The sequence below is a fragment of the Xyrauchen texanus genome, chromosome 22, assembly GCF_025860055.1.
Source record: "Xyrauchen texanus isolate HMW12.3.18 chromosome 22, RBS_HiC_50CHRs, whole genome shotgun sequence".
Lineage (NCBI taxonomy): Eukaryota > Metazoa > Chordata > Actinopteri > Cypriniformes > Catostomidae > Xyrauchen > Xyrauchen texanus.
In genome coordinates, this window is record NC_068297.1 from 33,155,186 (window position 1) to 33,181,730 (window position 26,545).

At 43.6% G+C, this 26,545-nt stretch overlaps 1 protein-coding gene across 1 annotated transcript in view; it reads left to right on the forward strand.

Moving 5' to 3' along the window:
• LOC127662397 (ALK tyrosine kinase receptor-like) overlaps positions 1-26,545 on the forward strand; it is a 643,215-nt gene that overhangs the window by 598,016 nt on the left and 18,654 nt on the right. The window contains exons 13-24 of the mRNA XM_052153544.1: positions 8,301-8,448; positions 8,633-8,743; positions 9,182-9,323; positions 11,755-11,925; positions 12,890-12,988; positions 14,684-14,839; positions 17,297-17,410; positions 20,297-20,483; positions 23,257-23,347; positions 24,479-24,543; positions 24,685-24,814; positions 25,510-25,607. Of these exons, the coding sequence (XP_052009504.1) occupies positions 8,301-8,448; positions 8,633-8,743; positions 9,182-9,323; positions 11,755-11,925; positions 12,890-12,988; positions 14,684-14,839; positions 17,297-17,410; positions 20,297-20,483; positions 23,257-23,347; positions 24,479-24,543; positions 24,685-24,814; positions 25,510-25,607 (1,512 nt within the window). The remainder of the gene's footprint in view (positions 1-8,300; positions 8,449-8,632; positions 8,744-9,181; positions 9,324-11,754; positions 11,926-12,889; positions 12,989-14,683; positions 14,840-17,296; positions 17,411-20,296; positions 20,484-23,256; positions 23,348-24,478; positions 24,544-24,684; positions 24,815-25,509; positions 25,608-26,545) is intronic.

Consider the following 26,545-nt stretch of genomic DNA (forward strand, 5'->3'; position numbering starts at 1 on the left):
TTTTTTATGGTTTTGCATGTCCACAAAAGCTGTGAAATGCCCTGCCCTTTAGACGACGATTACAGAACCCATACACTTATTTTAACGTTGTTGTCTTTAATTAGGGTATAGTAAACAAATGTGTGCCCCTCATAAATTCATAATGCCCCCTTATGCTGCTCAGCGACAGAGTTCCGGATGCCGCCATTCAGCTAGACGGGCTCGCCTCGTTTCGTGCTGACAGAAATACAGCTCTCTGCGGTAAGACTCGCGGTAGTGGCTTGTGTGTTTACATCAACACGGAATGGTGCAAGAACTCTATGCTAGTCTCTAGTTACTGTTCATCGCTGTTGGAGCTTGTGACTGTTAGATGCAGACCTTTTTATCTACCACGGGAATTCACCACTGTTTGCATAACCGGAGTTTACATTCCCCCAGCGCTAACGCTAAGGAAGCGCTCTGTGAACTGTATGGGGCTATGAGCGAACTGCAGAACGCTCACCCCGACGGACTGTTTATTGTCGCCGGAGATTTCAACCATGCAAATCTCAAGACAGTGCTCCCTAAATTCCATCAGTATGTGGACTTTGCAACGAGAGGGGCGAACGCGCTTGATCTTGTTTACACAAACATCCCAGGCGCGTACTGGGCGGAGCCCCGCCCCCACCTCGGCTACTCAGACCACATCTCTGTTATGTTAATTCCAGCATACAGACCGCTCGTCAGATGCACAAAACCGCTTCAGAAGCAGGTGAAAACCTGGCCAGCAGGAGCCATCTCTGCTCTTCAGGACTGTTTTGAGTGTACTGACTGGCACATGTTCAGGGAGGCTGCAACATATGGCGATTCTACCAACTTGGAGGAATACACAGCATCAGTGACCAGCTACATCAGCAAGTGCATTGATGATGTCACTTTCTCCAAGACCATCACCACACGCTCCAACCAGAAGCCGTGGATGACTGCGGAGGTGTGCACGCTGCTGAGGTCCCGAGACTCCGCCTTCAGAGCAGGCGATAAGGCAGCCCTAAGAACAGCTAGGGCCAAACTGTCACGGGCAATCAGAGAGGCAAAGCGCGCACACGCCCAGAGAATCCACAGTCACTTCCAGGACAGCGGTGACACGCGGCGCATGTGGCAGGGCATCCAGGCCATCACCAACTACAGGACAACATCAGTTGCCTGTGACAAAGATGCCTCCCTTCCAGATGCGCTGAACGACTTCTACACTCGGTTTGAAGTGCAGAACGACGTGATGGCGAGGAAGTCCACCCCTCCTCCTAACGACCAGGTGCTCTGTCTTACCACGGCAGATGTGAGGAAAACTCTACGTAGAGTCAACCCACGGAAGGCTGCTGGACCAGACAACATTCCTGGCAGAGTGCTCAGAGGATGTGCAGACCAGCTAGCAGATGTTCTTACCGACATCTTCAACATCTCTCTGAGCAGCGCCGTTGTTCCAACGTGCTTCAAGGCCACCACCATCATCCCCATGCCAAAGAAGTCTTCAGTGTCCTGCCTCAACGACTACCGTCCCGTCGCACTTACACCCATCATCATGAAGTGCTTCGAGAGGCTCGTCATGAGGCAGATTAAGACCCAGCTGCCCCCCTCACTAGACCCACTGCAGTTTGCGTATCGTTCAAACCGTTCAACGGACGATGCCATCACCACAACCCTCCATCTGGCCCTCACCCACCTAGACAATAAGGACTCATACGTTCGAATGCTGTTCATAGATTTCAGCTCAGCATTCAACACAATCATTCCCCAGCACCTGATTGGAAAGCTGAACCTGCTGGGCCTGGACACCTCCCTCTGCAACTGGATCCTGGACTTCCTGACTGGGAGACCTCAGTCAGTCCGGATCGGGAACAGCATCTCCACCACCACCACACTGAGCACTGGGGCCCCCAGGGCTGTGTGCTCAGTCCACTGCTGTTCACTCTGCTGACTCACGACTGTGCAGCAATGCACAGCTCGAATCACATCATCAAGTTCGCCGATGACACGACCGTGGTGGGTCTCATCAGCAAGAACAACGAGTCAGCATACAGAGAGGAGGTGCAGCGGCTGACGAACTGGTGTAGAGCCAACAACCTGTCCCTGAATGTCGACAAAACAAAAGAGATGGTTGTTGACTTTAGGAGAGCACAAGGTGAACACACTCCGCTGAACATCGACGGCTCCTCTGTGGAGATCGTCAAGAGCACCAAATTCCTTGGTGTTCACCTGGCGGAGAACCTCACCTGGTCCCTCAACACCAGCTCTATCACCAAGAAAGCCCAGCAGCGTCTCTACTTTCTTCGAAGGCTGAGGAAAGCACATCTCCCAACCCCCATCCTCACTACATTCTATAGAGGGACTATTGAGAGCATCCTGAGCAGCTGCATCACTGCCTGGTTTGGGACTTGCACCGTTTCGGACCGCAAAGCCCTGCAGAGGATAGTGAGGACAGCTGAGAAGATCATGGGTCTCTTCCCTCCATCAAAGACATTTACAAAAAACACTGTATCCACAAAGCAACCAGCATTGTGGACGACCCCACACACCCCTCACACAAACTCTTTACCCTCCTCCCGTCTGGCAAGAGGTACCGAAGCATTCGGGCCCTCACGGCCAGACTGTGTAACAGCTTCTTCCCCAAGCCATCAGACTTCTCAATACTCAGAGACTGGTTTGACACAGACGTGTCCTGAGTTGCACTTTAATAACTGTCACTTTATAACTGTCTGCTACCTCAATAACTGCTATGTGCATAGAACATTATCTCATAGTATGTTATGTTTACATTTTTAGAAACTGTCATCTTTTTGCACTACTGAGTACTGGTCGGCGCTGCACAGTCTATTGTCCTGTTCATTGTCAGTAATTTGTTGTACTGTCCTGTACTTTTTGCACGTTTGCACGTGCACTTTATATAGGTATATATAGGTAGTTTATATAGGTATTTTATTTCGTTGTGTAGTCTCATGTGGTCCTATGTTGGTCCTTTGTTGTTTTTATGTAGCACCATGGTCCTGGAGGAACGTTGTCTCGTTTTGCTGTGTACTGTACTAACTGTATATGGTTGAAACGACAATAAAAACCACTTGACTTGACTTGACTTGACTTGACTTATATTTCGGGGGCCACATCAGGAGTGTGACTCCAGTCTGGCTTCCTAAGCAACCAATTGTCCTGGTTGCTAGGGTGGGTAGAGCCATGTTGGGTTAACATCCTCGTGGTCGCCATAATGTGGTTCTCACTCTTGGCGGGGTGCATGATGAGTTGTGCATGGATGCTGCAGAGATTAGCGTGAAGCCCCCACATGCACTACATCTCTGCGGTAACGAACACGAAAAGCCATGTGATAAGATGCGCAGATTGACGGTCTCAGACGTGGAGGCAACTGAGATTCATCCTCCGCCACCCAGATTGAAGCAAATCACTATGCCACCACGAGGACTTAGAGTGCATTGGTAATTCCAAATTGGGGAGAAAAGGGGAGAAAGAAAAAACAATTCCCCCTTATATTTCATCATGGCATGACATCAAGTCAAGTGGTTTTTATTGTCGTTCAACCATATACAGTTAGTACAGTACACACTTTCTAAAAATGCCAAATGTAAACATATCATAGCCTACTATGAACATCTAGGTTACGTAACCTCCGTTCCCCGATGGAGGGAACGAGACGTTGTGTCAGAGAAGCGACACTAGGTGTTAGGTGTTACCCAGCCCGCTGCTCTACAAATGTCTGCTAGGGCAGTGCCCCTAGCCAGTGCCCATGAGGACGCAACACTCCTGGTGGTGTGGGCTCGGACCCGCAAAAGGGGGGGGCACAGCCTGGGTGTGATAAGCCAGGGAAATGGCGTCGAAAACCCAGTGGGCGAGTCTCTGCTTGGAGACAGCATTCCCTTTCTGCTGTCCCCCAAAGCAGACGAAGAACTGCTCAGAGCATCTAGTGCTCTGTGTGCGGTCCAGGTAGATACGTAAGTCACGTACTGGACACAGCAGTGAAAGGGCTGGATCTGCCTCCTCCTGGGGCAGCGCTTGCAGGTTCTCTACCTGATCCCTGAAGGGTGTGGTAGGAACCTTGGGCACATAGCCCGGTCGCGGTCTTAGGATCACGGAAGTGTCTGCCGGACCGAACTCCAGGCAAGCGTCGCTAACAGAGAACGCATGCAGGTCCCCAACCCTCTTGATGGAAGCGAGCGTGATCAGCAGGGCAGTCTTGAGAGAGAGGGCCATGAGTCCAACTGAGTCAAGCGGCTGGAAGGGGGGTCTCTGGAGTCCCGTAAGGATGACCGAGAGATCCCAGGAGGGGAACAGGTTAGGCCGGGAGGGAGCTATCCTCCGGGCACCTTTTAGGAACCTGATGATTAAGTCGTGCTTACCAAGAGACTTTCCGTCTACCGTGTCATGGTGGGTCGCGATAGGTTGCCGGGGATGTGAGTGGTGCGCAGTGACTCCAGTCGCTGCTGACTCCAAAGGAGGAGACGACGGGCGAGCTGTGACATGTGGGGGGAGCGTACTCTGCCTTGGCGGTTTATGTAGGCTATGACCGTGGTGCTGTCTGTCCTGACTAGGACGTGTTTGTTCCGAGTTAATGGGAGAAACTTCTGCAGGGCCAGAAAAACAGCCAGCAGCTCTAGGCAGTTGATGTGCCAGCACAGCGGGCCTCGGTTCCACCGGCCTGCGGCTGCACGCCCGTTGCACACGGTGCCCCAACCCAATTTGGAAGCGTCGGTTGTGACCAGAACGCGTCGGGACACCTGCTGCAAGGGTACACCTGCCCTTAGAAAACAGAGGTCTGTCCAGGGTTTGCAGGTTTAGCGGCAGGCAGAAGTAACTTTTACGTTGTGCGTGCCGCGGCGCCATGCTCGTCTCGGGACTCGAGTCCGGAGCCAGTGCTGAAGTGGTCTCATATGCATCAACCCCAGCGGCGCGGCCGCTGCGGAGGATGCCGTATGCCCCAGGAGCTGTTGGAAACGTTTAAGCAGGACCACGGCACCTGGCTTGAAGGAAGCGAGGCATTTCAGCACTGACTGAGCACGCTCGTTGGAGAGACGTGCTGTCATTGAGACTGAGTCTAACTCCAGACCGAGAAAAGAGATGCTCTGGACCGGGGAGAGCTTGCTCTTTTCCCAGTTGACCTGAAGCCCCAAACGACTGAGGTGCCTGAGCACCTGGTCTCTGTGTGTGCATAGTAACTCTCGAGAGTGAGCCAGTATGAGCCAGTCGTCGAGGTAATTGAGTATGCATATGCCGGCTACTCGGAGCGGGGCAAGAGCTGCCTCTGCGACTTTCGTGAAGACGCGAGGGGACAGAGACAGGCCGAAGGGGAGGACTTTGTACCGATACGCCTGGCCGTCGAACGCGAACTGTAGGAAGGGTCGATGTTGAGGGCAAATTGAGACGTGGAAGTACGCGTCCTTCAGGTCTGCTGCTGCGAACCAATCTAGATGCCGGATGCCAGATAGAATTTGTTTCTGGGTGAGCATTTTGAACGGGAGTTTGGACAAGGTCCGATTGAAAACTCGCAGGTCCAAGATCGGTCGTAAGCCGCCGCCTTTCTTGGGTACAACAAAGTAAGGGCTGTAGACACCCTTCTTCGTTTCGGTTGGAGGGAGAGGCTCTATCGCGTCCTTTAATAGAAGGGAGGCAATTTCTTCGCGCAGGGAATGGGCATGTTGGCCGTGTACTGCGGAAAAATGTACGCACACGAAGGGGGGCGGAGACCTGGCAAACTGAATTGCGTAACCGATTTGAATGGTCCGGTGCAGCCAGCGTGACGGGTTGGGCAGTGAAAGCCACGCCTCTAAGCTCTGTGCTAGGGGCACCAAGGGGACGAGTTTTCTGGACGTACCCGGCGGGGCTTCGCAGCGGTTCGGAACAGGTAACGCGGCGTCGAGAGGCAACGTGGCGTCCCGAGGCTCCGGTGCTGAGAATAAACTCAAAGCACTTACCTTGCTCCACGCACCCGGCAGGGGGCGGGTTCGTGACTGAGGAGGAGGTCTGATGCTGGCGTCCTCTGGACTCGTCTGAACCGGCCGGCCGGGGAACAGTCATGAGGCTGAAGGCAGGGACACCGCGTCCATGGAGCCGGGACTGTTGAGGCCTGAAAGCAGAGTGCCATGAGAACGGCATTTGCGGGCCAGGCGACCCCAGAGACAACAAGGAAATAGCTCTATAGAGTGTAACGAATTTAACAAAAAAATTCTCCTCCCGGCCCTCCCCTGGGGAATGGAGTGGTCTTACCAGCTCCGGAGCTAATGTTTCGGTCACTGGGTCTGTCATCTCAGGAGCGCCTGGGAGCCTTCTGGGTCCTCAAGGGGGTCCGTGAGACGATGGGCGTCCAACTTCTGTGGGGGGCTCAACGCTGGGGCTGAGAGCCGGGCCCACTCACTTGTTAGTTGAGGCAGAGCACCACTTTCTTTCTTTCTTGAAAGCCGCAGGAGGATGCCCTCGGCGAGCAGACAGGGCATGGCCCCTGGCGGCAGGTTTGCGGCAGGGCAGGATGCTTTTTTTGCTTGAAAATAGCCTTCGTCTGTTTCTTCACCACTGAGGACTGCTTGGCGAAGTCGTCAAGTGGTGTAGCCGAATGGACGGAGCTGGGAGACGGGGGCGTTTGAGAAAGCGTGCTTTGTCTGCCTCCCGTACTGCCTGTCCATCGTTGCGTTTCTGGACCACGGAGTGTCCATTGCCTGTTCGAGTGCAGTTCCTGCAGATTTTGAAGTGCCCTGGCCCGGTGGACTTGCAGGAGGGGGCCATGGCGTGCAGGGGGGAGCGGTCTGGGACCGTTCTACCACCGAGGGTAGCGAGAGCGGAGGAGCGAGGAAGCTGGGCTTGCTCAGCTCGTCATGCATGTCCGGAAGGAATCTGGGGGCGGCTGTGAGCGGCGCACATGCCCGCGGAACCAATTAAGCCCGGGGAAGCATAGCGCACCTTCTTGCGTCAGGCTCAGACTGGGCGGAGACCCGAAGGTGGCAGCCCAGGCGAGTTATCCGCATCCGACGCCGCTGTTACGCTCTCCGATGCAGCGGTGATGTCATCATCCAATGCTGGGGAGCTCGAGGGACCGGACGGTAGGCCGTTAAGCGGACCGCACTAATCCCGAGCTCGAGAGAAGCAGGCAAGCGTGCTGGGGAGGCGGGAGGTTTTCGGGGGGATTTACCCGGCGAAAGCGTCCTGTTATTCTCCCCAGATCGTTCTCCATCGCCCGCGGCGCCTGCCTCAATACCGTAGGAAGGAGGCGAGGCGCGGGGGCGGCTGAGATGGCTCTCTCTCACTACAAGAGAAAGCAGTCTTTAAAAAGACGCGTCCTGAGAAGGACGTTCAACGCCGCTGTGTTTTGCTCTTTAGAGCGAAATTACTCTTTTAGAATAACTCTTTCGAGTTGTCTGCGCTGTCGAAGCGCCCAGGGGCAAGAATGCACAGCCGTGCACGAATGAGAAAGCCGCTGTTCTGCGCCGTCAGATCCAACAGCATGCAGAGCGTCAGTGGATTAACCAGGAACTTGGTGTGTAACTCGCAGCAGAGTTCATGCACGACCATCGGCTCCGAAGAAATTTTCTGAATGAACTCTTGTATTTGCGCCGCTTAAATACCCGTATGTCCGGGGGCAGGACATGCAAATACTGGTTGCCAACTCTCATTGGCCTTTTTTCATAGTCCAGAGGTGAATATTGGCGCTCAAGAGAGACCCCTAGTGTCGCTTCTCTGACACAACGTGGAGAGAGCGACAGAAGGGGAAATAGTGTTATATGGACATAGCAGTTATTGAAGTAGCAGCCAGGTATAAAGTGACAATGAATTAAAGTGCAACTCTGGACATGTGCAAAAGTTGGATGGTGTACACGTGTGTGTGTGTGTGTGTGTGTGTGTGTGTGTGTGTGTGTGTGTGTGTGTGTGTGTGTGTGTGTCAGTCCAGTCATAGTGTGCTCCTGATGTGAAAGCTGTTCCTAAAGATAGTTAACATTATTACCCTCTAAGATACTGTATCTTGTTTTGGCCAAATAGCAAGACAGTAGCTATATATCCTTCACAGCTAAGTCTGTCTCAGAATGCAATTTATAAATATGCCCTTTTAAATATAAAATATACTGTATTGATATTATATTAGTAAAAAAGATGCATGAAGTTACTACCTATGTAAGCGTTCCAAATCATTCTCTTGAGGTTCCATTAGAATGATGCCTCAGAAGGCAGCTGCTTACATAGGCAAGGTACCAAGGCAGATCTCTAGGCTTTGGAACAGCTGCCCTTACAAAATTGAGAGTTCTGGCAAAAAAAAAGGGCCTACTAAATGACAATTTATTTATTTGTGTTGGGTTCAGGATCACTGCATATGGAGCAGCTGGTGGACGGAGTGTCCAGGCTGTTCACAAGTCTCATGGGGTCTACATTACTGGAGACTTCATGTTACAGAAGGATGAGCTGCTGTATATTCTAGTGGGACAGGAGGGAGAGGACTCTTGTCCCAATGTGAGTGAGCCATTCTACCAATACTCTTTTGTGCTGTTGATTCAATGAACCAAGAGGAATTTGGTTAGTATCTATCAAAGGATGCAATGATGTTTTGTCACAAAAAACAAAAACAAAAAAAACACACTGAGGAACATAAAGTGTAACAGATTAATTAAATATTTTTGGGAATGATATGTCGTAGACGGTGCCTACTATGGACAGGATCTGCAGAGAACAGCAAGAACCCTCCATTAATAAAACCCAGCTCAAGGGAGGGGGTGGTGGAGGAGGAGGGGCCACCTATGTCTTCAAGGTAATTTATATATTTTAAGGTATGGGGTTTGTATGTGATTGAGGGCATAGAAATGTCTGTGAATGCTGGTTTCCAGGACAATGATGGGCTATAGATTCAAATGAATATACTTGGCAAAAGATATGGCAAAAAAAAAAAATTACTGTCAGAGTACAGTAGAGGAGCAACTCAATCAACAATGGCTAGATTTCGGATAATCTTCATTCCATGAAATCACGAATCAGTAGAATGTCCCGTTTGTCATTTCATAATTCAGGAGTGCAATGATTTTTCTTTGATGTACTCTTCTGCCATCCACAAACCAGTCCAAACTTTGGAGCGGATTACCACACTGTAAAGGTCCAGGTGTTATTATGTCACTGAAGTGTGAAGTGTTTTGTTTCTTTTTCTATTTGCACATCAAAATGGTAAGGTCACTTCCTGTTCCATTGATTACAGGTAGAGAATGGAGTCCACATTCCATTACTGATTGCTGCTGGAGGTGGGGGTCGTGGCTACAGCAGTCAATTAGAGAACCTGGAGGAAGTGATGGACAAGGATCCCAGCATTCCTGGACGTAATGGCAAATCAGGAGCGGCAGGTAACCTTGATATTCCTCTCAACACAGTTTTATAGAAAATGACTGTATTATAAAGAATTTAGACTAAATTAAGCAACTTATTATTGAACTAATGAGGCGTTAGCCCTTCTAGCTAACACATGTAAAAAATATATCATATACAGTATAGCTTATATTATATTTTGCAGCTTTAACAGGATAGTTGGAACTATGTTTTTTTTTTGTCATCCGGGGCATCTTGCGTGAAATAATACTAATAAAAAATAATGCTTTTCCAAGCTGTTTTTCTCCGTAGACATGGCTCATATTAATTGAATTTTTAGGATGGCTATAGAAAAAAATAGTGTTTCAGCACATACCTTTGTGTATATACAATCTGGAACTGGATTTGATTTTTGAGATCTCATCAAATTCCCTACAGCAGAGCATTTGAAAAAGATTGAGTCTGAAAACTTGCCTAGGAATGTATTGTGTGCATGTGAGTCTGTATGCATTTTTATATCTTTTACAGAATTTGCACCCATTCAAGTTGATACTCCCATAGAGATTTTTTCACAGAAAAAAAAAACAAAATAATAATAATAAAATTATGCACATGTAAGCTTTTTACCTAACTGATGGGAAGAATGCAACAGTACAGTAATAATGTGTCATACTTTTGAGTGTGTGTGCGTATTTGTGGACACAATTGAAGGCAAGTTTGTGTCTGTGCATATGTTTTAGTGTGTGCATGTGTTGTGGACACACTGGTTGTGTCCTGCTTGAGCACTCATTATGGGTTCTATCAGTCGCGCTCTTTTTAAAGGCCAAATCCCCCATTGCACTCTATTTACTGCTGCTTGGGTTCAGCCAAAGAGCCCAGCATAAACACTTCACTCCTACTTACTGTATGTTCAACCTGTTCCCACCTTTTCCATCATGGTTTTTGTTTTAACATGCAAGTGGCTCTTTGCATGACTTATTTGCTGTGCAAGTTTTGATGCACATTTAATGCACTTTGATGAAGATTAACAGTTGCACCACTTTTACTCATGGTATTTCAGCCTGCACAATTTAAAAATAATTTACTTAATCAGTGTTTTCCAGTAAACATATCGAAATATTCATAAATGAAGATATGTTTACTGTAAATATGTCACAATAAGACTTGATTTCAGAGAATATTTTTTGAATTATTTTTTTTTCTTAGCCCATTGGAATATGGTCCAGTATAGTTATGTTTAAAACAAGAGAAATCTATATTTTGCTTCTCAAGTACATCTACATCTTCCAAACAGTCAAAAATATAAGGGTAACCGTCAACAACCAACTCAATTTCACCAGCCACATCTCAAAAACAGCCCGATCACGTAGATTTACACTCCACAACATCAGGAAAATAAGACCCTTCCTCTCTGAACATGCCACACAACTCCTTGTTCAGTCGCTTGTTATATCTAGACTGAACTACTGTAATGCTCTTTAGCCGGCCTTCCTGCATGCACAATTAAGCCTTTGCAATTGATCCAGAGTGCAGCAGCAAGTCTGGTCTTCAACAAACCCAAGAGAGCATATGCTACACCCCTTCTTGTCTCTCTACACTGGCTACCAGTTGCTGCACGTATCAAGTTCAAGGCTCTGATGCTGGCATGCAGACCTGTCACTGGGTCTGCTCCAGCTTACCTACAAGCATTCCTGCAGAGCTTCATTCCCACCAGAAGCCTGCGGTCGGCTAATGAGCGGTGCCGGATTAAAAAAAGCATCTGTTCTATGACCATACACTTCAATACACTTAATACGTATCCGCAATCTGGTTTAACCAGATACTAAATGTGCTAAAAGTGTTGGCCTGCAAGATTGGGAATTGTGCAGTGCAAATTGCATTCAACACTAATTATTTTGACAGTATTTGCACCATGACCTGATTGGCATAATTAATTTTGTGAAATTTGACTCATTTATTAATATTATGTGTTAAAAGGGAATGCTAATCACTTACTTTGTACATCTCCCTGGGTGCCGTCATTTTTGTGTGACAACATGCACCAACATCTCGGTTTGAAAAACTTGCTGAATGGCTTGAAGTTTTATAAGCAAAGCATGTGCTGCTTGGAAACCATTTGAGAGTTGGCTAAATGAGACACGTTCAATGTCTGAAGTAATTTGACACAATTTTATCTCAGCATTTTCATGCTACGCAACAGCACTGACCTGCTTTGGGTAACAGGAATGTTCTATAGACAGATATATCATCAGAAATATCTGTATGTGTTCTGGTTTCAAAAATGCCACTATGTGCTTTCAGATCTCTTAGTGGATGGAGGAAAGCATTTTATTTTTATTTTATTTATTTTTTCAAACTTTAACCTGTTGTTCTGGCTCACCAACAAGTATAATTAGCCAATGAAAAACTGAATAGTGGAACACATGCCTTTTCAATGCTCAGTCCATTGACATTTATGATTTGTTTCAGGGGGTGGTGGAGGCTGGAATGACAGTAACCCTTCTCCTCAAGGTGGTAGACCGCTTGTTCTGGGAGGGCAGGGTGGGGAGCCCTGTCAAGCAATGGGCTGGAAAACTCGTGGGGGTTTCGGTGGTGGTGGAGGAGCCTGTACAGCTGGTGGAGGAGGCGGAGGATACAGAGGTTAGATTGACTACAAACTTGATTAAAGGTGAAGTGAGGATTTTTTTTGTAAAGTAACACTTTACAATAATGTTCCAAATGTTAACAATATTTAGTAACATTAATTAAAATGAGCTAACTATGAATAATAATTTTACAGCATCTAATAATCTTAATGTTAATTTCAACATATAGTAATACATTTTTAATGTAAAAGTTGTATAAGTTAACATTAGTTAATGCTCTATGAAATAACATGAAATAACAATGAACAATTTTATTTGTATTACCTAGCATTAACACAGATTAACAAATGCTGGAGAAAAAAAGTATATTGTTAGTCCATGATACCTAATGCAGTAAAAAGTGTTAATAAATGGAACCTTATTGTGGGACTATCTGAATGAAGATGGAAGGATTGTTTGGGAAACCTTTTTGAAAACACTATTTGGAAGTGGTATTAGGGAGGCCAGCAGGGGGTGCTCACCCTGTGGTCTGTGTGGGTCCTAATGCCCCATTATAGTGACGGGGACACTATACTGTAAAAAAGCACCGTCTTTCGGATGAGACGTTAAACTCTGTGGTCATTAAAAATCCCAGGGCACTTCTCGTAAGGAGTAGGGGTGTAACCCCGGTGTCCTAGCCAAATTCCCCCCCATTGGCCCCTATATATCATGGCCTCCTAATAATCTCCATCCCTGAATTGGCTACATCACTCTACCATCTCCTCTCCGCCAATAGCTAGCAGGTCATGTTTGTAAATGAGAAGTGGTTCTCAAACAGTTTACCTGGATAAATAAAGGTTAATAATAATAATAATAATAATTTGTGCAATTCTGTTTAGTGATTCTAGTGATGCATAAATTACATACTTCACCTATATAAGGATGTGCCAAGCTACATTTTACAAGACTGAAAAATATCTGCATTTTTTATGCTACAATCATATTTTGTAACATTTTGTTTCTAACCTCCGTGGTCGTAGGGGGCAGAGCTTCGCAGGATAATGATCCCAGACAGGACGGAGATGATGGCACATCTTTCATAAGCCCTGACGGTGAGATGTACCTGGAGCCACTCAAAGGTAACACAATAGAGTCTTGAGATGTGTCCCAAATGACGCACTGTACACTATGCACTTAAGTTATGCTCTATGCACTCGGCCATCTAAGGAACAATATTTTATTTTATATTTTAGCATTCGCTGATTTTCAAAAAGCCAAAATGTAGTTTCAAAGGTACACAATGTGTGCACAAAGCTAGCTTTAGTGCATTTGCCAAACTTAGTTCAACACTTCAAATAATGTATATTTTCACCCAGCATGGGGTGATGGTGAAGCACTGTCTGGTAAAAAAGTCAATATTAAGGTATTGTCCGGAAGCAAAATCATTTGAATTGTAAATGCATTAAATATACAATAAATGTAGGGCCCTGTGGTTTCCGCATTGCAGAAAACATGGACGGAATTGCAGAATCCAGTCATCAGGGCCATTTAGACATAGGCAAACAAGGTGGTAGCCACCACCACACATCCCCCTCCAACACCCCGCAAAATGTTACCAATATGATAAAAAACTAATGATAAAATATCATTTGAAAATTAATATTTTATTAGTGGCCTAAAGCACATAACTGATAAGCAGGAGGTTACCGGTTCAATCCCCACTGCCACCACCAATGTGTCCTTGAGAGGGCACTTAACTCCAGGTTGCTCTGGGGGGATTGTCCCTGCAATAATTGCACTGTAAGTCTGATTTTAAAAGTGTCTGCCAAATGCATAAATGTAAATGTTATAAAGTTAGAAGGACCCTTTATAATAAACAGCATCCCTAAGATTTCTGGAAAAATTGTCGCAAACTTGCTGCAAATGCAAATTTTTTCCAGAAGTTTGCAACTCTTCACTGGTAGTGGTGAACCTGCAGCAAACCTTTGGCAAAAATGAAGATCTAGCCACAAAGCTCATCCATCCATCCATCCATCCATCCATCGTCAACCGCTTATCCTGTGTACAGGGTCGCGGGGGCTGGAGCCTATCCCAGCTAACATTGGGCGAAAGGCGGGGGACACCCTGGACAGGTCGCCAGTCCACACAAAGCTCATATGCATGAAAATAATTTGTGGCAAATTTGAAGCAAGTTAGCATTCATTAACCTTGAAGCACACAGCACATGCCGACTATATAAATAAGTCACAGCCTTTTGTGGTTTAATAAGCACATTAAGGCATATAGCACACTGGTTATGCAGAGGTGAGAAGCTGTCATCAAAACTAACAAATTGAAAGTGTTTCATTCAGCTTCTTGACAAAATAAAAGCTCAATTTAACTAAATGTGTGAAACTGAAGAATTTGCGACAAATGCATTACCACTGTATAGTAAAATGAAATATTCAGTGTAGTAATAAATAATAATAATAATCAATAATAATTACATTTACATTTAATTACATTACATTTAAGCAATATGCTTTTATTGTACAGAATAACGTTTTCATCATCATTAATACTGTGATGTTCTGCTGTGCAGCACTTTATGATGATGATACAATGTAAAATAAAGTAAACAAGAATTCAGAAACAATATGGAAAAAAGAGAAATTTGGAAAAAAATGTAATGTAATGAATATAGATAGAAAATTTAATTTCAGGTGTATGCTAGCATATAGATGTCCGGATAGGTAATAGACATGGACTAAAAGCCTCCAATTTTTATTTCATTGGGATTCCATTTAAGCACTATGACACAGCATCCCATACAAGTTTTTTTTTTTTTTGTCCAGGTATGGAATCTGACGGTGAAGTTATCATCAACCCAGTCCAGAACTGCAGTCACTGTGAGTTGGGAGACTGCCACGAGACCTATGAGGGTACAGTGTGTTACTGCGATGAATATCTCTCACTGGCCCCAGACGGAGTGTCCTGCATCAATTCTACCGGTGAGTTCATCATTACACACTTCAGCACAATTAGATGAAGAATTAGCTCATACAATGTTGCAATGAATGTCTGGGAAAAGTGTTCTCGGAATGACAAAGTCCTTTCTTTAGAATGCCTTTATGAAAACCCAACTCAATTCTCTTCCATTTGCGGATGCTCTTAAAGAGGTCATCACTGTGAACTGTAATTCCATTTACTAGCTTGTACTCCAACAAAAAAGTAATTATCCCTGATGTACAACACTGTTAGTTGATGCTTCATTAATTTTGTATATGCAAATCTGATAATTCCATCTGCTCTGCATTGGACCTTCCATGGAACACAAAAGCACAGTTTTTAAAAATACATTTTGTGATTAGTTTCTGCATCTGTAAAACTGACCATGACTGACTGACTGAAAAAATGTCAAACAGTCACATCAAACACAGTTCAGCGTTGAACATGTAAAAAAAGGTCAAGTTATACAGGTGAAACTCGAAAAATTAGAATATCGTGCAAAAGTTCATTAATTTCAGTAATTCAACTTAAAAGGTGAAACTAATATATTATATAGACTCATTACAAGAAAAGTAAGATATTTCAAGCCTTTATTTGATATCATTTTGATGATTATGGCTTACAGCTTATGAAAACCCCAAATTCAGAATCTCAGAAAATTAGAATGTTGTGAAAAGGTTCAGTATTGTAGGCTCAAAGTGTCACACTCTAATCAGCTAAACACCTGCAAAGGGTTCCTGAGCCTTTAAATGGTCTCTCAGTCTGGTTCAGTTGAATTCACAATCATGGGGAAGACTGCTGACCTGACAGTTGTGCAGAAAACCATCATTGACACCCTCCACAAGGAGGGAAAGCCTCAAAAGGTAATTGCAAAAGAAGTTGGATGTTCTCAAAGTGCTGTATCAAAGCACATTAATAGAAAGTTAAGTGGAAGGGAAAAGTGTGGAAGAAAAAGGTGCACAAGCAGCAGGGATGACCGTAGCCTGGAGAGGATTGTCAGGAAAAGGCCATTCAAATGTGTGGGGAGCTTCACAAGGAGTGGACTGAGGCTGGAGTTACTGCATCAAGAGCCACCACACACAGACGGGTCCTGGACATGGGCTTCAAATGTCAAACGTCTTACCTGGGCTAAAGAAAAAAAGAACTGGTCTGTTGCTCAGTGGTCCAAAGTCCTCTTTTCTGATGAGAGCAAATTTTGCATCTCATTTGGAAACCAAGGTCCCAGAGTCTGGAGGAAGAATGGAGAGGCACACAATCCAAGATGCTTGAAGTCCAGTGTGAAGTTTCCACAGTCTGTGTTGGTTTGGGGAGCCATGTCATCGGCTGGTGTTGGTCCACTGTGCTTTATTAAGTCCAGAGTCAACGCAGCCGTCTACCGGGACATTTTAGAGCACTTCATGCTTCCTTCAGCAGACAAGCTTTATGGAGATGCTGACTTCATTTTCCAGCAGGACTTGGCACCTGCCCACACTGCCAAAAGTACCAAAACCTGGTTCAATGACCATGGTATTACTGTGCTTGATTGGCCAGCAAACTCGCCTGACCTGAACCCCATAGAGAATCTATGGGGCATTGCCAAGAGAAAGATGAGAGACATGAGACCAAACAATGCAGAGAGCTGAAGGCCGCTATTGAAGCATCTTGGTCTTCCATAACACCTCAGCAGTGCCACAGGCTGATAGCATCCATGCCACGCCGCATTGAGGCAGTAATTAATGCAAAAGGGGCCCAAACCAAGTACTGAGTACATATGCATGATTATACTTTTCAGAGGGCCGACATTTCTGTATTTAAAATCCTTTTTATTTATTGATTTCATGTAATATGCTAATTTTCTGAGATTCTGAATTTGGGGTTTTCATAAGCTGTAAGCCATAATCATCAAAATTATATCAAATAAAGGCTTGAAATATCTTACTTTGCTTGTAATGAGTCTATATAATATATTAGTTTCACCTTTTAAGTTGAATTACTGAAATTAATGAACTTTTGCATGATATTCTAATTTTTCGAGTTTCAGCTGTACTTGTCCAATCAGTGGTATTAACCTAATAAAAATGCACATAAGAAAGTTAACCCAGGGTTTACAAATGTAGTGTGAACTCTCGTAACCTGACTACCCAGGCTTAATTACTACTAGTGTAAAACATGTCAAAAAATGGCCTTGGAATTTCAATTTAATATATTTGCATGCCGCTTTTCACAGTGCATATTGATTCACAGCTGCTGTACAAAGAATAGTGCTTTACAAACCCCTTAGTGAGTAAGCCAAAGGCAACAGAGGCAAGGGAAAACTCCCTAAGATGTTTAGTAGATGAAAAATATACCTTGGAAGGAACCAAGAGACAGCTGGGATAGCCCTTCTCATCTGGCTGGCACATATTGGCACAAGTGTGAAATCCCAGTTGAGTTCTACCTGCCTTATGTGAGCTGTATATTTGATGTTGTGTGTTGTGTAGAGGTGTCTATGCTGCCTGCCCAGCCATCTCTCTCGCATCTGGCACTGGGTCTGTCTGTGGGGACTTCTGCGCTCATTGCCGCTCTGCTGTTGGCTGTGTCTGGCGTCATGATCAGTGAGTTGAGCATGTCAAATCCTTTCCATGAAGATACTTTCACAGTTGCTCAGAGACTTAAAAATGAGGCTAAACAAAACATAAAATTGGAGCCAAGTAATTTGTGAAAGATTTATGCTGCTTTTTTGTGTGTTGGAAAGAAAAATGGTAATACAGCACTTGTTAACAGATCACAGAAAAGCAAGTGTAACCATGTCTAATAACACTAAGATCATAATCCTAGAAATACTCACATGTCCATTAGGGTTGTAAGCATAATGACATTTTGGCTGATGATGAATTGTCATACAAATACTGCCATTGTGATTAGCAATTTCTGAAAATATTTAGTTTTCAAAATATAAATAACATCTAAAATAATTATTTTAGAAACAAATATTCCACAGGCAGAATGATAATATTGATAATATTATTATAATTGTGTGTGTGTGTATGTGTGTGTGTGTGTGTGTGTGTGATTGGGTGGTTTACGATGGACATTTCTTTAGGTTACAAACTTGTAATTGCAAGGGTATTATGCTATAAATGTGGTTTATGAGGACATTTGTAGTGTCCCCATAATTCAAATCGCCAAAATTTTGGAATAATGTACAGACTTTGCTGTTTTGGAAGGAATTTGGTACTTGAATTCAACAAAGTGGCTTTCACCTGATTACAAAGTATAGTCAGGACATTACTGATGTAAAAAACAGCACCATCACTGTTTGAAAAAGTAATTATCTTATACTTGAGTAATCATGCTAAATTGCAAATTATGTACTAGAAAATCACTTGACATTGTATCAAACTATTTTAGCTATAAAGCTATTTGGTTCGTTAAACGAAGCTTAACATTGTCTTTGTGTTTGTTTTTGAGTTGCCACAGTATGCAATAGACTGGCATGTCTTAAGTTCAATATTAGATCAAAAATTGCAAAAAAAGAAACCGCTTTCTTTAGAAACTCATCAGTCAATCATTGTTTTGAGGATTGAATGCTATACAATGTTTGAAATTGCCAAAAAAATAAACTGAAGATTTTATACAAAGGTGTATACTACAGTCTTCAATGACAAAGAACATCTGGCTCTAACAAGGACAGAAAGAGATGTGGCAGGCCAGATTTACAACTAAACAAGAGGATAAGTACATCAGCATCTCTAGTTTGAGAAATAGATGCCTCACATGTCCTCAGCTGACAGCTTCATTGAATTCTACCCACTCAACACGTTTCATGTACAACAGTACAGAGAAAACTCAGGAGTGCATGCCTTATGGGAAGAATTACAAAGAAAAAGACACTTTTGAAACAGAAAAACAAAAAGAAAAGGTTAGAGTAGGCAAAGAAACACAGACATTGGACAACAGATCATTTGAAAAGAGTGTTATGGATCTTAACCCCATTGAGCTTTTGTGGGATCAGCTAGACTGTAAGGTGCGCGAGAAGTGCCTGACAAGACTATGGTGAGTGCTACAGGAAGCGTGGGGTGAAATGTCTTCTGAGTATCTGGATAAACTGAAACCTAGAATGCCAAGGATCTACAAAAATGTCATTGCTGCACGTGGAGGATTATTTTTGATGAAAACTATTTGAAGTAGTTTAAGTTCTGCATTTAATTTTTTTTTATTTTAATAGTACTTTTTCATGTTTTTAATGTCCTGACCATACATTGTGATCAGTGGAATGCCACTTTGATGAATAAAAGTACCAATTTATTTCCATAAGAGCAAAATCTGTACATTATTCCAAACGTTTGGCCGCCAGTGTATATATTGCTAAAAATGACCTTCTTTGGTTGGACATATGTAATTGAATGGAATATAACATGCACAATGATTGTAGTTATCGTAAATAATCTTGACAGGCCTAGTGCCCATATAACTTGAGCTGTGAAGTTTTGAAATGAGGCTGCATCTAACTCATGTTTTGAATCTTCTTTGCGCGAGGCATTACCACAGGTTTACACACACATAAACACACACACTGCGGCATCACACCTAACACATCATCTGTCCATCTACGCTCTACTAACAGTCTCAGAGTGAAAAATAGAATAGATGCGTGATAAATGGGCTGTTAACTGGAGTCTGACAAGCCTTGTCGATTACCACTTTATGAATAAATCACTTCCACACTCCGCACTAATGTGTTTACTGCGTGGGTCAGGCCCAGCATGTTTATAGGTATGATAGTTTTGGGGTATGACATTTCAGATTTGTCCATGTTAGTAACCACAAATTTGCACCACAAATGTCCCCAATGTTTTTGCTTTTATTCTGAACACATAAAATCTGTTTCAAAATCCACTCAGATACATAGCTCATTTGAACACTTAAAATACAACAATGAAAATGTAAACAACTCTATTATGCAAACTCCTTTCCAATCAACCAATGTAAAAGGTGCTCTAAGCATTTTTTCTTTGGAATGGACCTAAAAAAAATATCCCTATTACCTGACAGATATTACTGAAATAGGTGTCCTGAAATTTCTTGCCTGTCTTTGTGAAAGCCCTAGGGTCTGTAAACAGCAAATTAAAAAGTGACGGCAAGTCACAGTCAGATTCTTTGTTTAGCCAATCAGAGGACAATTTGAATCAATTAGTGCAGGCATGGCGCCCATTTATTGAAAATAATAAGCTGAGAGGCCACATTCACACGTAAAATTTCAGTTAAAAATAGTTATCGGTTTTCTAACTTCATCGTTTTCCAAAGTATTTTCGAAAGTCTCCATTTTCAGTGAAGGAAAATGAAGCTCCAGTTTGAACTAAATCAAATGTGTTTTCAACTATAAACATATTAGTGTGAATGTGGCCTAATTCAGTGTCTGGCAGAAGTCCCAGAATGGCTAACATCACTTATAAAAACTTCAAACAATTACAAAAATAAATGTCACATTGTCCATCCAGTGTACAGACGTAAACACACGGAGCTGCAGTCCATCCAGTTAGAGCTTCAGAGTCCTGACTGTAAGCTGAGCAAACTAAGGGCCTCCACCATCATGACCGACTACAACCCCAATTACTGCTTTGGCGGGAAGACTGCTTCTGTCAATGACCTGAAGGAGGTTCCACGGCGTAATATCTCTCTCACTAGGTTAGCAGGAAATGCCAACTCTAAGCTGTTTATATGATTAAAGCAGTTTCTCTATCCGGGTCCTGGAGTACTCCCAATGATGTAGGTTGGCCACGTCAAACCAGGGAGAGTGGAGTGTTGGGGGTACACCAAGACCAGGATTGGGAAACGTATGAATAAAGTCAGAGATGTTAAGATGTGTTCACACTGACAGCGTCACAAAATCACTGGTAGTCCCCTTACTGTTGGTTACTATCAGGTGTTCTAACAGAACTATCCATCAAGTGAGATACAATGTCTGTGCTTTCATTGGCAGTCATTGCATCATATTACTTTTCCCCTTTTTGGTACACCGTCAATGGTAGCTGTCACTCACATCGCCTTAAATATCTAAATCTCATTGAAAATAAATGACTTCTGGTTGCTTTGCCACTGCAAATCACTGTCAGTCTGAACGCCTCATTGCAATTGACTGAGAAGGGTTGAAAACAGTTCACTTTCAAGTGAACTCGTGCTGCGTATGAACACTATGGGACACAGTCCATGTCTGAGTCTGAAGCCCTTATACAATCACATTTATTGACTGATGGTGCTTAAGCGACACCCCTGCAGAGCTACATCACAGGCTCCATAAAGTCATTCGCTTTCGTGCCATCGAGTCCGATTATGTGTTATTCAGTGCACAAATTGTCTAAGCCTGTGTTTGTTTCTAACAAATCAAGTTGAAGTGAGGATTATTTTTCTCCATTTTAAGTGGCAAACACAAAAGGACGTCATTGACACATCGTTCATTTCAGAGCAATTTGTGGTTTTTCAAACATTACAAGGGACCAACGAGGACAATGGCACTTTGTCGAGGCTTGAAATTTATCCCCACTTGTTTCAGTTATACGGCCTCCAGATTTTGAGCTCTGTGTGCTGGAGCCTTTTGGGATTTTGGCTTTGTGTCTGAGAGCATATGAGTGTGAACGAACACCGGAATCCTCCTCGTCTTTGTCGGCCTCCCCCTGAGCGAATGTGTAATCTCACCGGACATGCTCTGAGGCCTAGCTCGGCTGCCATTTTCTGACAAAAAACATGTGCAAGAGCCATGCAAGTCGTGAGCCATCACCATCAAAAATGCTGTATGAGAGAATTCGACTTTGGACGGTAAGGAAATAAAATGGGCTCCTTTGTCCCTATTGACTTTTTCTGTGTCGTTCTGGGAGAATGCACATGAATAAGGCAATGGAAAGAGAAAACTCTCTCCCCTCCCCGTACGAAGTGCTGCTCGCCGTTGAGGGGATCCTGCATGGACTGGTGAGCCTGACCGCAGAACAAGGGGACTGGAATAAGAGAATATTCCCCAACTCTTGTTTCCACGCATTTTGTGGATCACGTGGGTGTTCTAGCAAGAGAAAAGATGTGCACTGCTTTCTCCACTCTTTTCAGAGAGCTATTGGATCTACACACAATTGTTTTGCAGTCCATCCAAGTGTATTGCATAAAGTAGTTCCTTTGTTGAGTTCATCAGCTCCATTTTGACTTTCCCTAGAGTTCCCCCCTCGCACTGGGGAACGAGTTGGTCAAGGCTATACCTTTGTTTGCGCATGTGATAGACAACAGACTTTGATTAATAGAAGGAGGCTCAAAGTTAGAAAAGTTAGATATAATAGGTGCAATTGTCCCTACATTCTTCACCGTTCAACATGCTAGGGAAGATGTATTATTCCATGAGCTTCCCTGCTGTAGACACTTCAGAGTGTTTTTTTATGCATGAATATAATACAGGCAAAACATTATTTACTCTTATTAAATAGGCCGCAGTAGCGAAGGCACAGTGGTCTACTTCCGCTGTGCCGTGGATTGCAGAACAGTCGCCAATATTAAGCCAAGAGCGCCTAGTGGTTACATGTTGTGTTACAGGAGAAAGCCATGCATTAATTCTTCTGTCTGCCCATCTAGCGGCTTGGCAGCAGTTGCAAAACATTTCAAAATGGGTTATTCAAACAATAGAGCATGGTTAAATCATGGCGGCTTGAGTCCCATTCTTGATTAAAAATGTTTGAATTTCACTCTAATGAAATGTCAATTCAGAAAGTTGACGCAGAATCAAATAATGTCACAAGTACAGCCGGAGGACTGGTTTGTGACAGTAGATTTGAAGGACGCATAACCCCCCCCCCATAAGGCACATTATTCATTCATCCATGCGAAAATTTTGACAGCATGCTCGTATCATGGGGGCCCCTTTAGGGGGTTCTGGATGTATCATTGCAGTGTCTTGTACCTTCAAAAAATTGAAGGGGGTTCCATGTTGTCGTTGCTGTTGTTCAATGTAATCAGCCGTTCTTGAAGAGGCCCCCTTCCAGCTCAGGGCCCCAGGCAATTGTCTGGTTTGCCTACCCTGTTGCAACGTCTCTGGATACAGCTCTAACACCCTTGAGGCTTCAAGCCATCAGCATTTTGAATAATCTTGATGATTAGTTGGTGTTAGCTCGCTCAGAGTGTCTGGCTGCCCAAAACTGAGATGTCGTTTTTAGCCATTTTAGCAATCTAGTGTTGCGAGTGTAAATTTATGGAGCCAGTCACATAGCTCCCTAGGGGCGTAACTTAAGTGCCATCAGCCAATAAATTGCAGTGATTGTAATAAGGTCTTTAGACCATGTGACATTGTGTCCCATAGCGTTCATACACCGTGTCTTGTTCCCACTCAGGAAACCAAGGTTATGTACATAACCAAGACATTTTTTTTTAAGTCTGAATTTTCTAATAAATAAAACAATTCTCAGATTGTATATTTATTTGCTTGTAGAGGTTTAGGTCATGGGGCTTTTGGGGAGGTATATGAAGGGCTGGCTGTTGGGATACCAGGGGAGCCCAGTCCTATGCAGGTTGCAGTCAAGGTAAGATCTACAAAATATGCTCTAAATAATACTGTATGTGAAAACATCACCCCCTATCTATAGAAAAAAATTCTACTGAGCTTTACTTAACAATATTTGTATAATCACTTGCAATGCTTAGGGTCCTGTTGTTGCTTGCCTTGCTTGGTTAGCGCTAAATGTTTCTGAACTTGCATAAACCTGGGATTGGTTTATTTTTTCTTTTTCAAAGCAAGCTTGAAGTTTATCTATCTACTGTATGTAATCATATGAACATATGCATATACTCTAACCAGCTCACTGGTAGGTTACCTTTCAATGCTAAAAAATATTGCTTTCTATCAATGCTCACAAATCTAGAAAATCAACTTTTACATGATTTCTAACTGGTCGATGTTGGTGGAAATTGGCTTAGGTGCTTAATCAGCTGGACAACCAGCTGGTGGGGCTGACACCAACATGGTAGACCTTGGCTGGGGATAGTAGACCACATTGGCTCAACTAATGGTGGCCTAGTTTAGTTGGATGCCATCTTCCAAAACAGCTATTAAACAGCCTGACCACTTTGATGGTACACTGTAAAAATGGAAAGATACTCAAGGCACTATTTGGAGTTCCACTGATGGCACTCTAACATAAATCTTTGAAGATATTCCAGGCATCCTTTCAGTTTATTGAGAAACTTACTCTTACTTGCTGCAAGAACCCTAAAGAACACCAAGTACTGTCATTTGTTCCTTCAGTAAACCCATCATAAGGGATATGCTTTTAGGCTTTTGAAAGACATGTTGAAGTTCCTCAAGGATATTTGAGGCTCATTTAAATGGTGCCTGGAGGTTTCTGCAGATGTCGCACATGAGGCACCCCAAATGGTCTTTTAATTTTAATGGTACATTACTTGTTTTTTTCCTGAAGGTTTTTCATAGGTATCTCAGTTTTATGCCTAGTTATCCTGAAACTTATCTGGCCACATTCCAAATATGGCACCCAGGTCACTAAATCCAAAAGCAGATTGGACACCGTTAAACAAAACACATATGCTTCTACCTAATCTTACTGATGACCAAACTGTGCCTTCAATTAAAAATACAATTTGCATGTGCATGTTTAGTGATGTGTGTAGATTTGATGATTAAATTATTCCCTGATTAGACCCTTCCTGAGGTGTGCTCTGAACAGGATGAGCTGGATTTTCTCATGGAAGCTCTTATAATCAGGTAAAAATGACAATTAAACACACAAAAGCACATAGGATATGACATTTGACATGATTAGAGACACCATGCTGGTTAGAGACATATGGCAAGAGAGCTGGCATGGTGAAGGGGTAAAACACTCTTTTTGTCTTCCTCTGACAGCAAGTTTAGTCACCAGAACATTGTGCGGTGTATCGGGGTGAGTCTCCAGGCTCTGCCTCGCTTCATTCTACTGGAACTGATGGCTGGAGGAGATCTCAAGAGCTTCATGAGGGAAACTAGACCTAGACTAGTAAGTGTACACACATATATGTATAAAGAACTCAGTTCTCAGTTTTATTGCATGAACTCTAAACTGCTTTGTTTTTTAGACAATTCATTGTTTTTTATGAAATATTTGTTTTCCATCACTTTAGAATATTGTGCTTAAGTTTGTTTCTTTTGTAAATGCTTAGTGTACTGCACATTTTTTTTGGTTCTGTATTGTTTATCTTGTAATGTTAATGCATCTCCCTTTTTTCCTGATATTTTGACTATTCCCTATACTGGAAAAAAAAAGTGCAAGCTGGTTTGCTGGTCCCGGGTGGTCTCCCAGCTTGGTTAGGCTGGTCTACTTTGCCAGTTTTAGGGACTTGTCACCTGACAAAACCAGCTGAACACCAGTTTGGCCAGTCTGTAAGACTAGTTAAACCAGGGGTGTCAAACTCAGTTCCTGGAGGGCCACAGCCCTGTAGAGTTTAGTCCCAGCCCTGTTCCAGAATGCCTTCTTGTAATCTTCAAACATTCCCCAAGACCATAATTAGCTGCTTCAGGTGTGTTACTTAGGGTTGGAGCTAAACTCTGCTGGACTGTGGCCCTCTAGTAACCAAGTTTGACACCCTTGATTTAGACTCTCTGAAGTCAAACTTAGTCAAGCTTAATCCAGCAAGCCATATTAAGGTAGGGTAGATACCCGGCATACTGACCTTCTGTTATGTTACTTTCTAGGAGCACCCATCCAGTCTAACTATGGTGGATCTTCTCAACATAGCCCGAGACATAGCCAATGGCTGCCAGTACTTAGAGGAGAACCAGTTCATTCACAGGTATAATTACTGACTCCCCAACACATTATAAATTACCTATAATCTAACTGTAACAAAGACTCAGGTAAATTGGGATCCATCAGCAGTTTCTTTATTGAACTCACAGAGATAAACAGGCAATGGTCAAGCAGTGGGTAAGCAGGGCAATCGTAGACAGGCTGAGTGCGTAGTGAGGCAGGCAGAACGTCAGGGCAGGCAGCAAGTAGCAATACGAAGAGGCAGGCAAGAGTTTCAGGTAGGTAGGTAGCAGTCAATCGTAGTCAGAGGGGTAAACAAGGTCGGTAGGCAGAGAATGAATCAGGTTTAGTAGTGAGAACGCTCAGTAGTGTAGCCGGAACAAACAAGACTTCGCAATGTGAATGCCACTGCGCGTGGCTTATGTAGAGGGAGTTGAATGAGGAACAGCTGTACCTTAATCAAGCCCCGGTATGTGGGTAAGGAGGAGATTAGAACTCAGGTGAACCCGATCTCCGGTGGCCGATCGTGACACTAACATATTGATGGTCCACGTTTTTTCGAAGTCAGCACAAATTCAACTCTCTTTGACTGTAACTCTTGCTCCCCTCTGGCACCAGAGGGAGTTCTACTTCTTTTAGACTCTCTCATCCAGAATGGCATAAAAATTAGTACACTTAGAGCTCATTTAAACCAGAAGAGCAGTCCAGTCATCAATTCAGCATCAGGGACACTGAGGCACATACCCATCCATAGTTTCATTATAAGTTTAATTCTTACAGAGCTTAAAATGTATCTGGGCCTTCATGTTCAGCTTTATCATTTGTTCAGAACACAAAGGCATTCTTCCTTTTTCTTTATTTAAATTTTTTCATCCACAATTCACAATTGCTACAACTGGCAGATATTGGGTTTGTAACATCAAATGTCTTCAAATAGTTCCCAAAAAGAATCTTTTGGAGGACTTTAACTTACAACAGAGA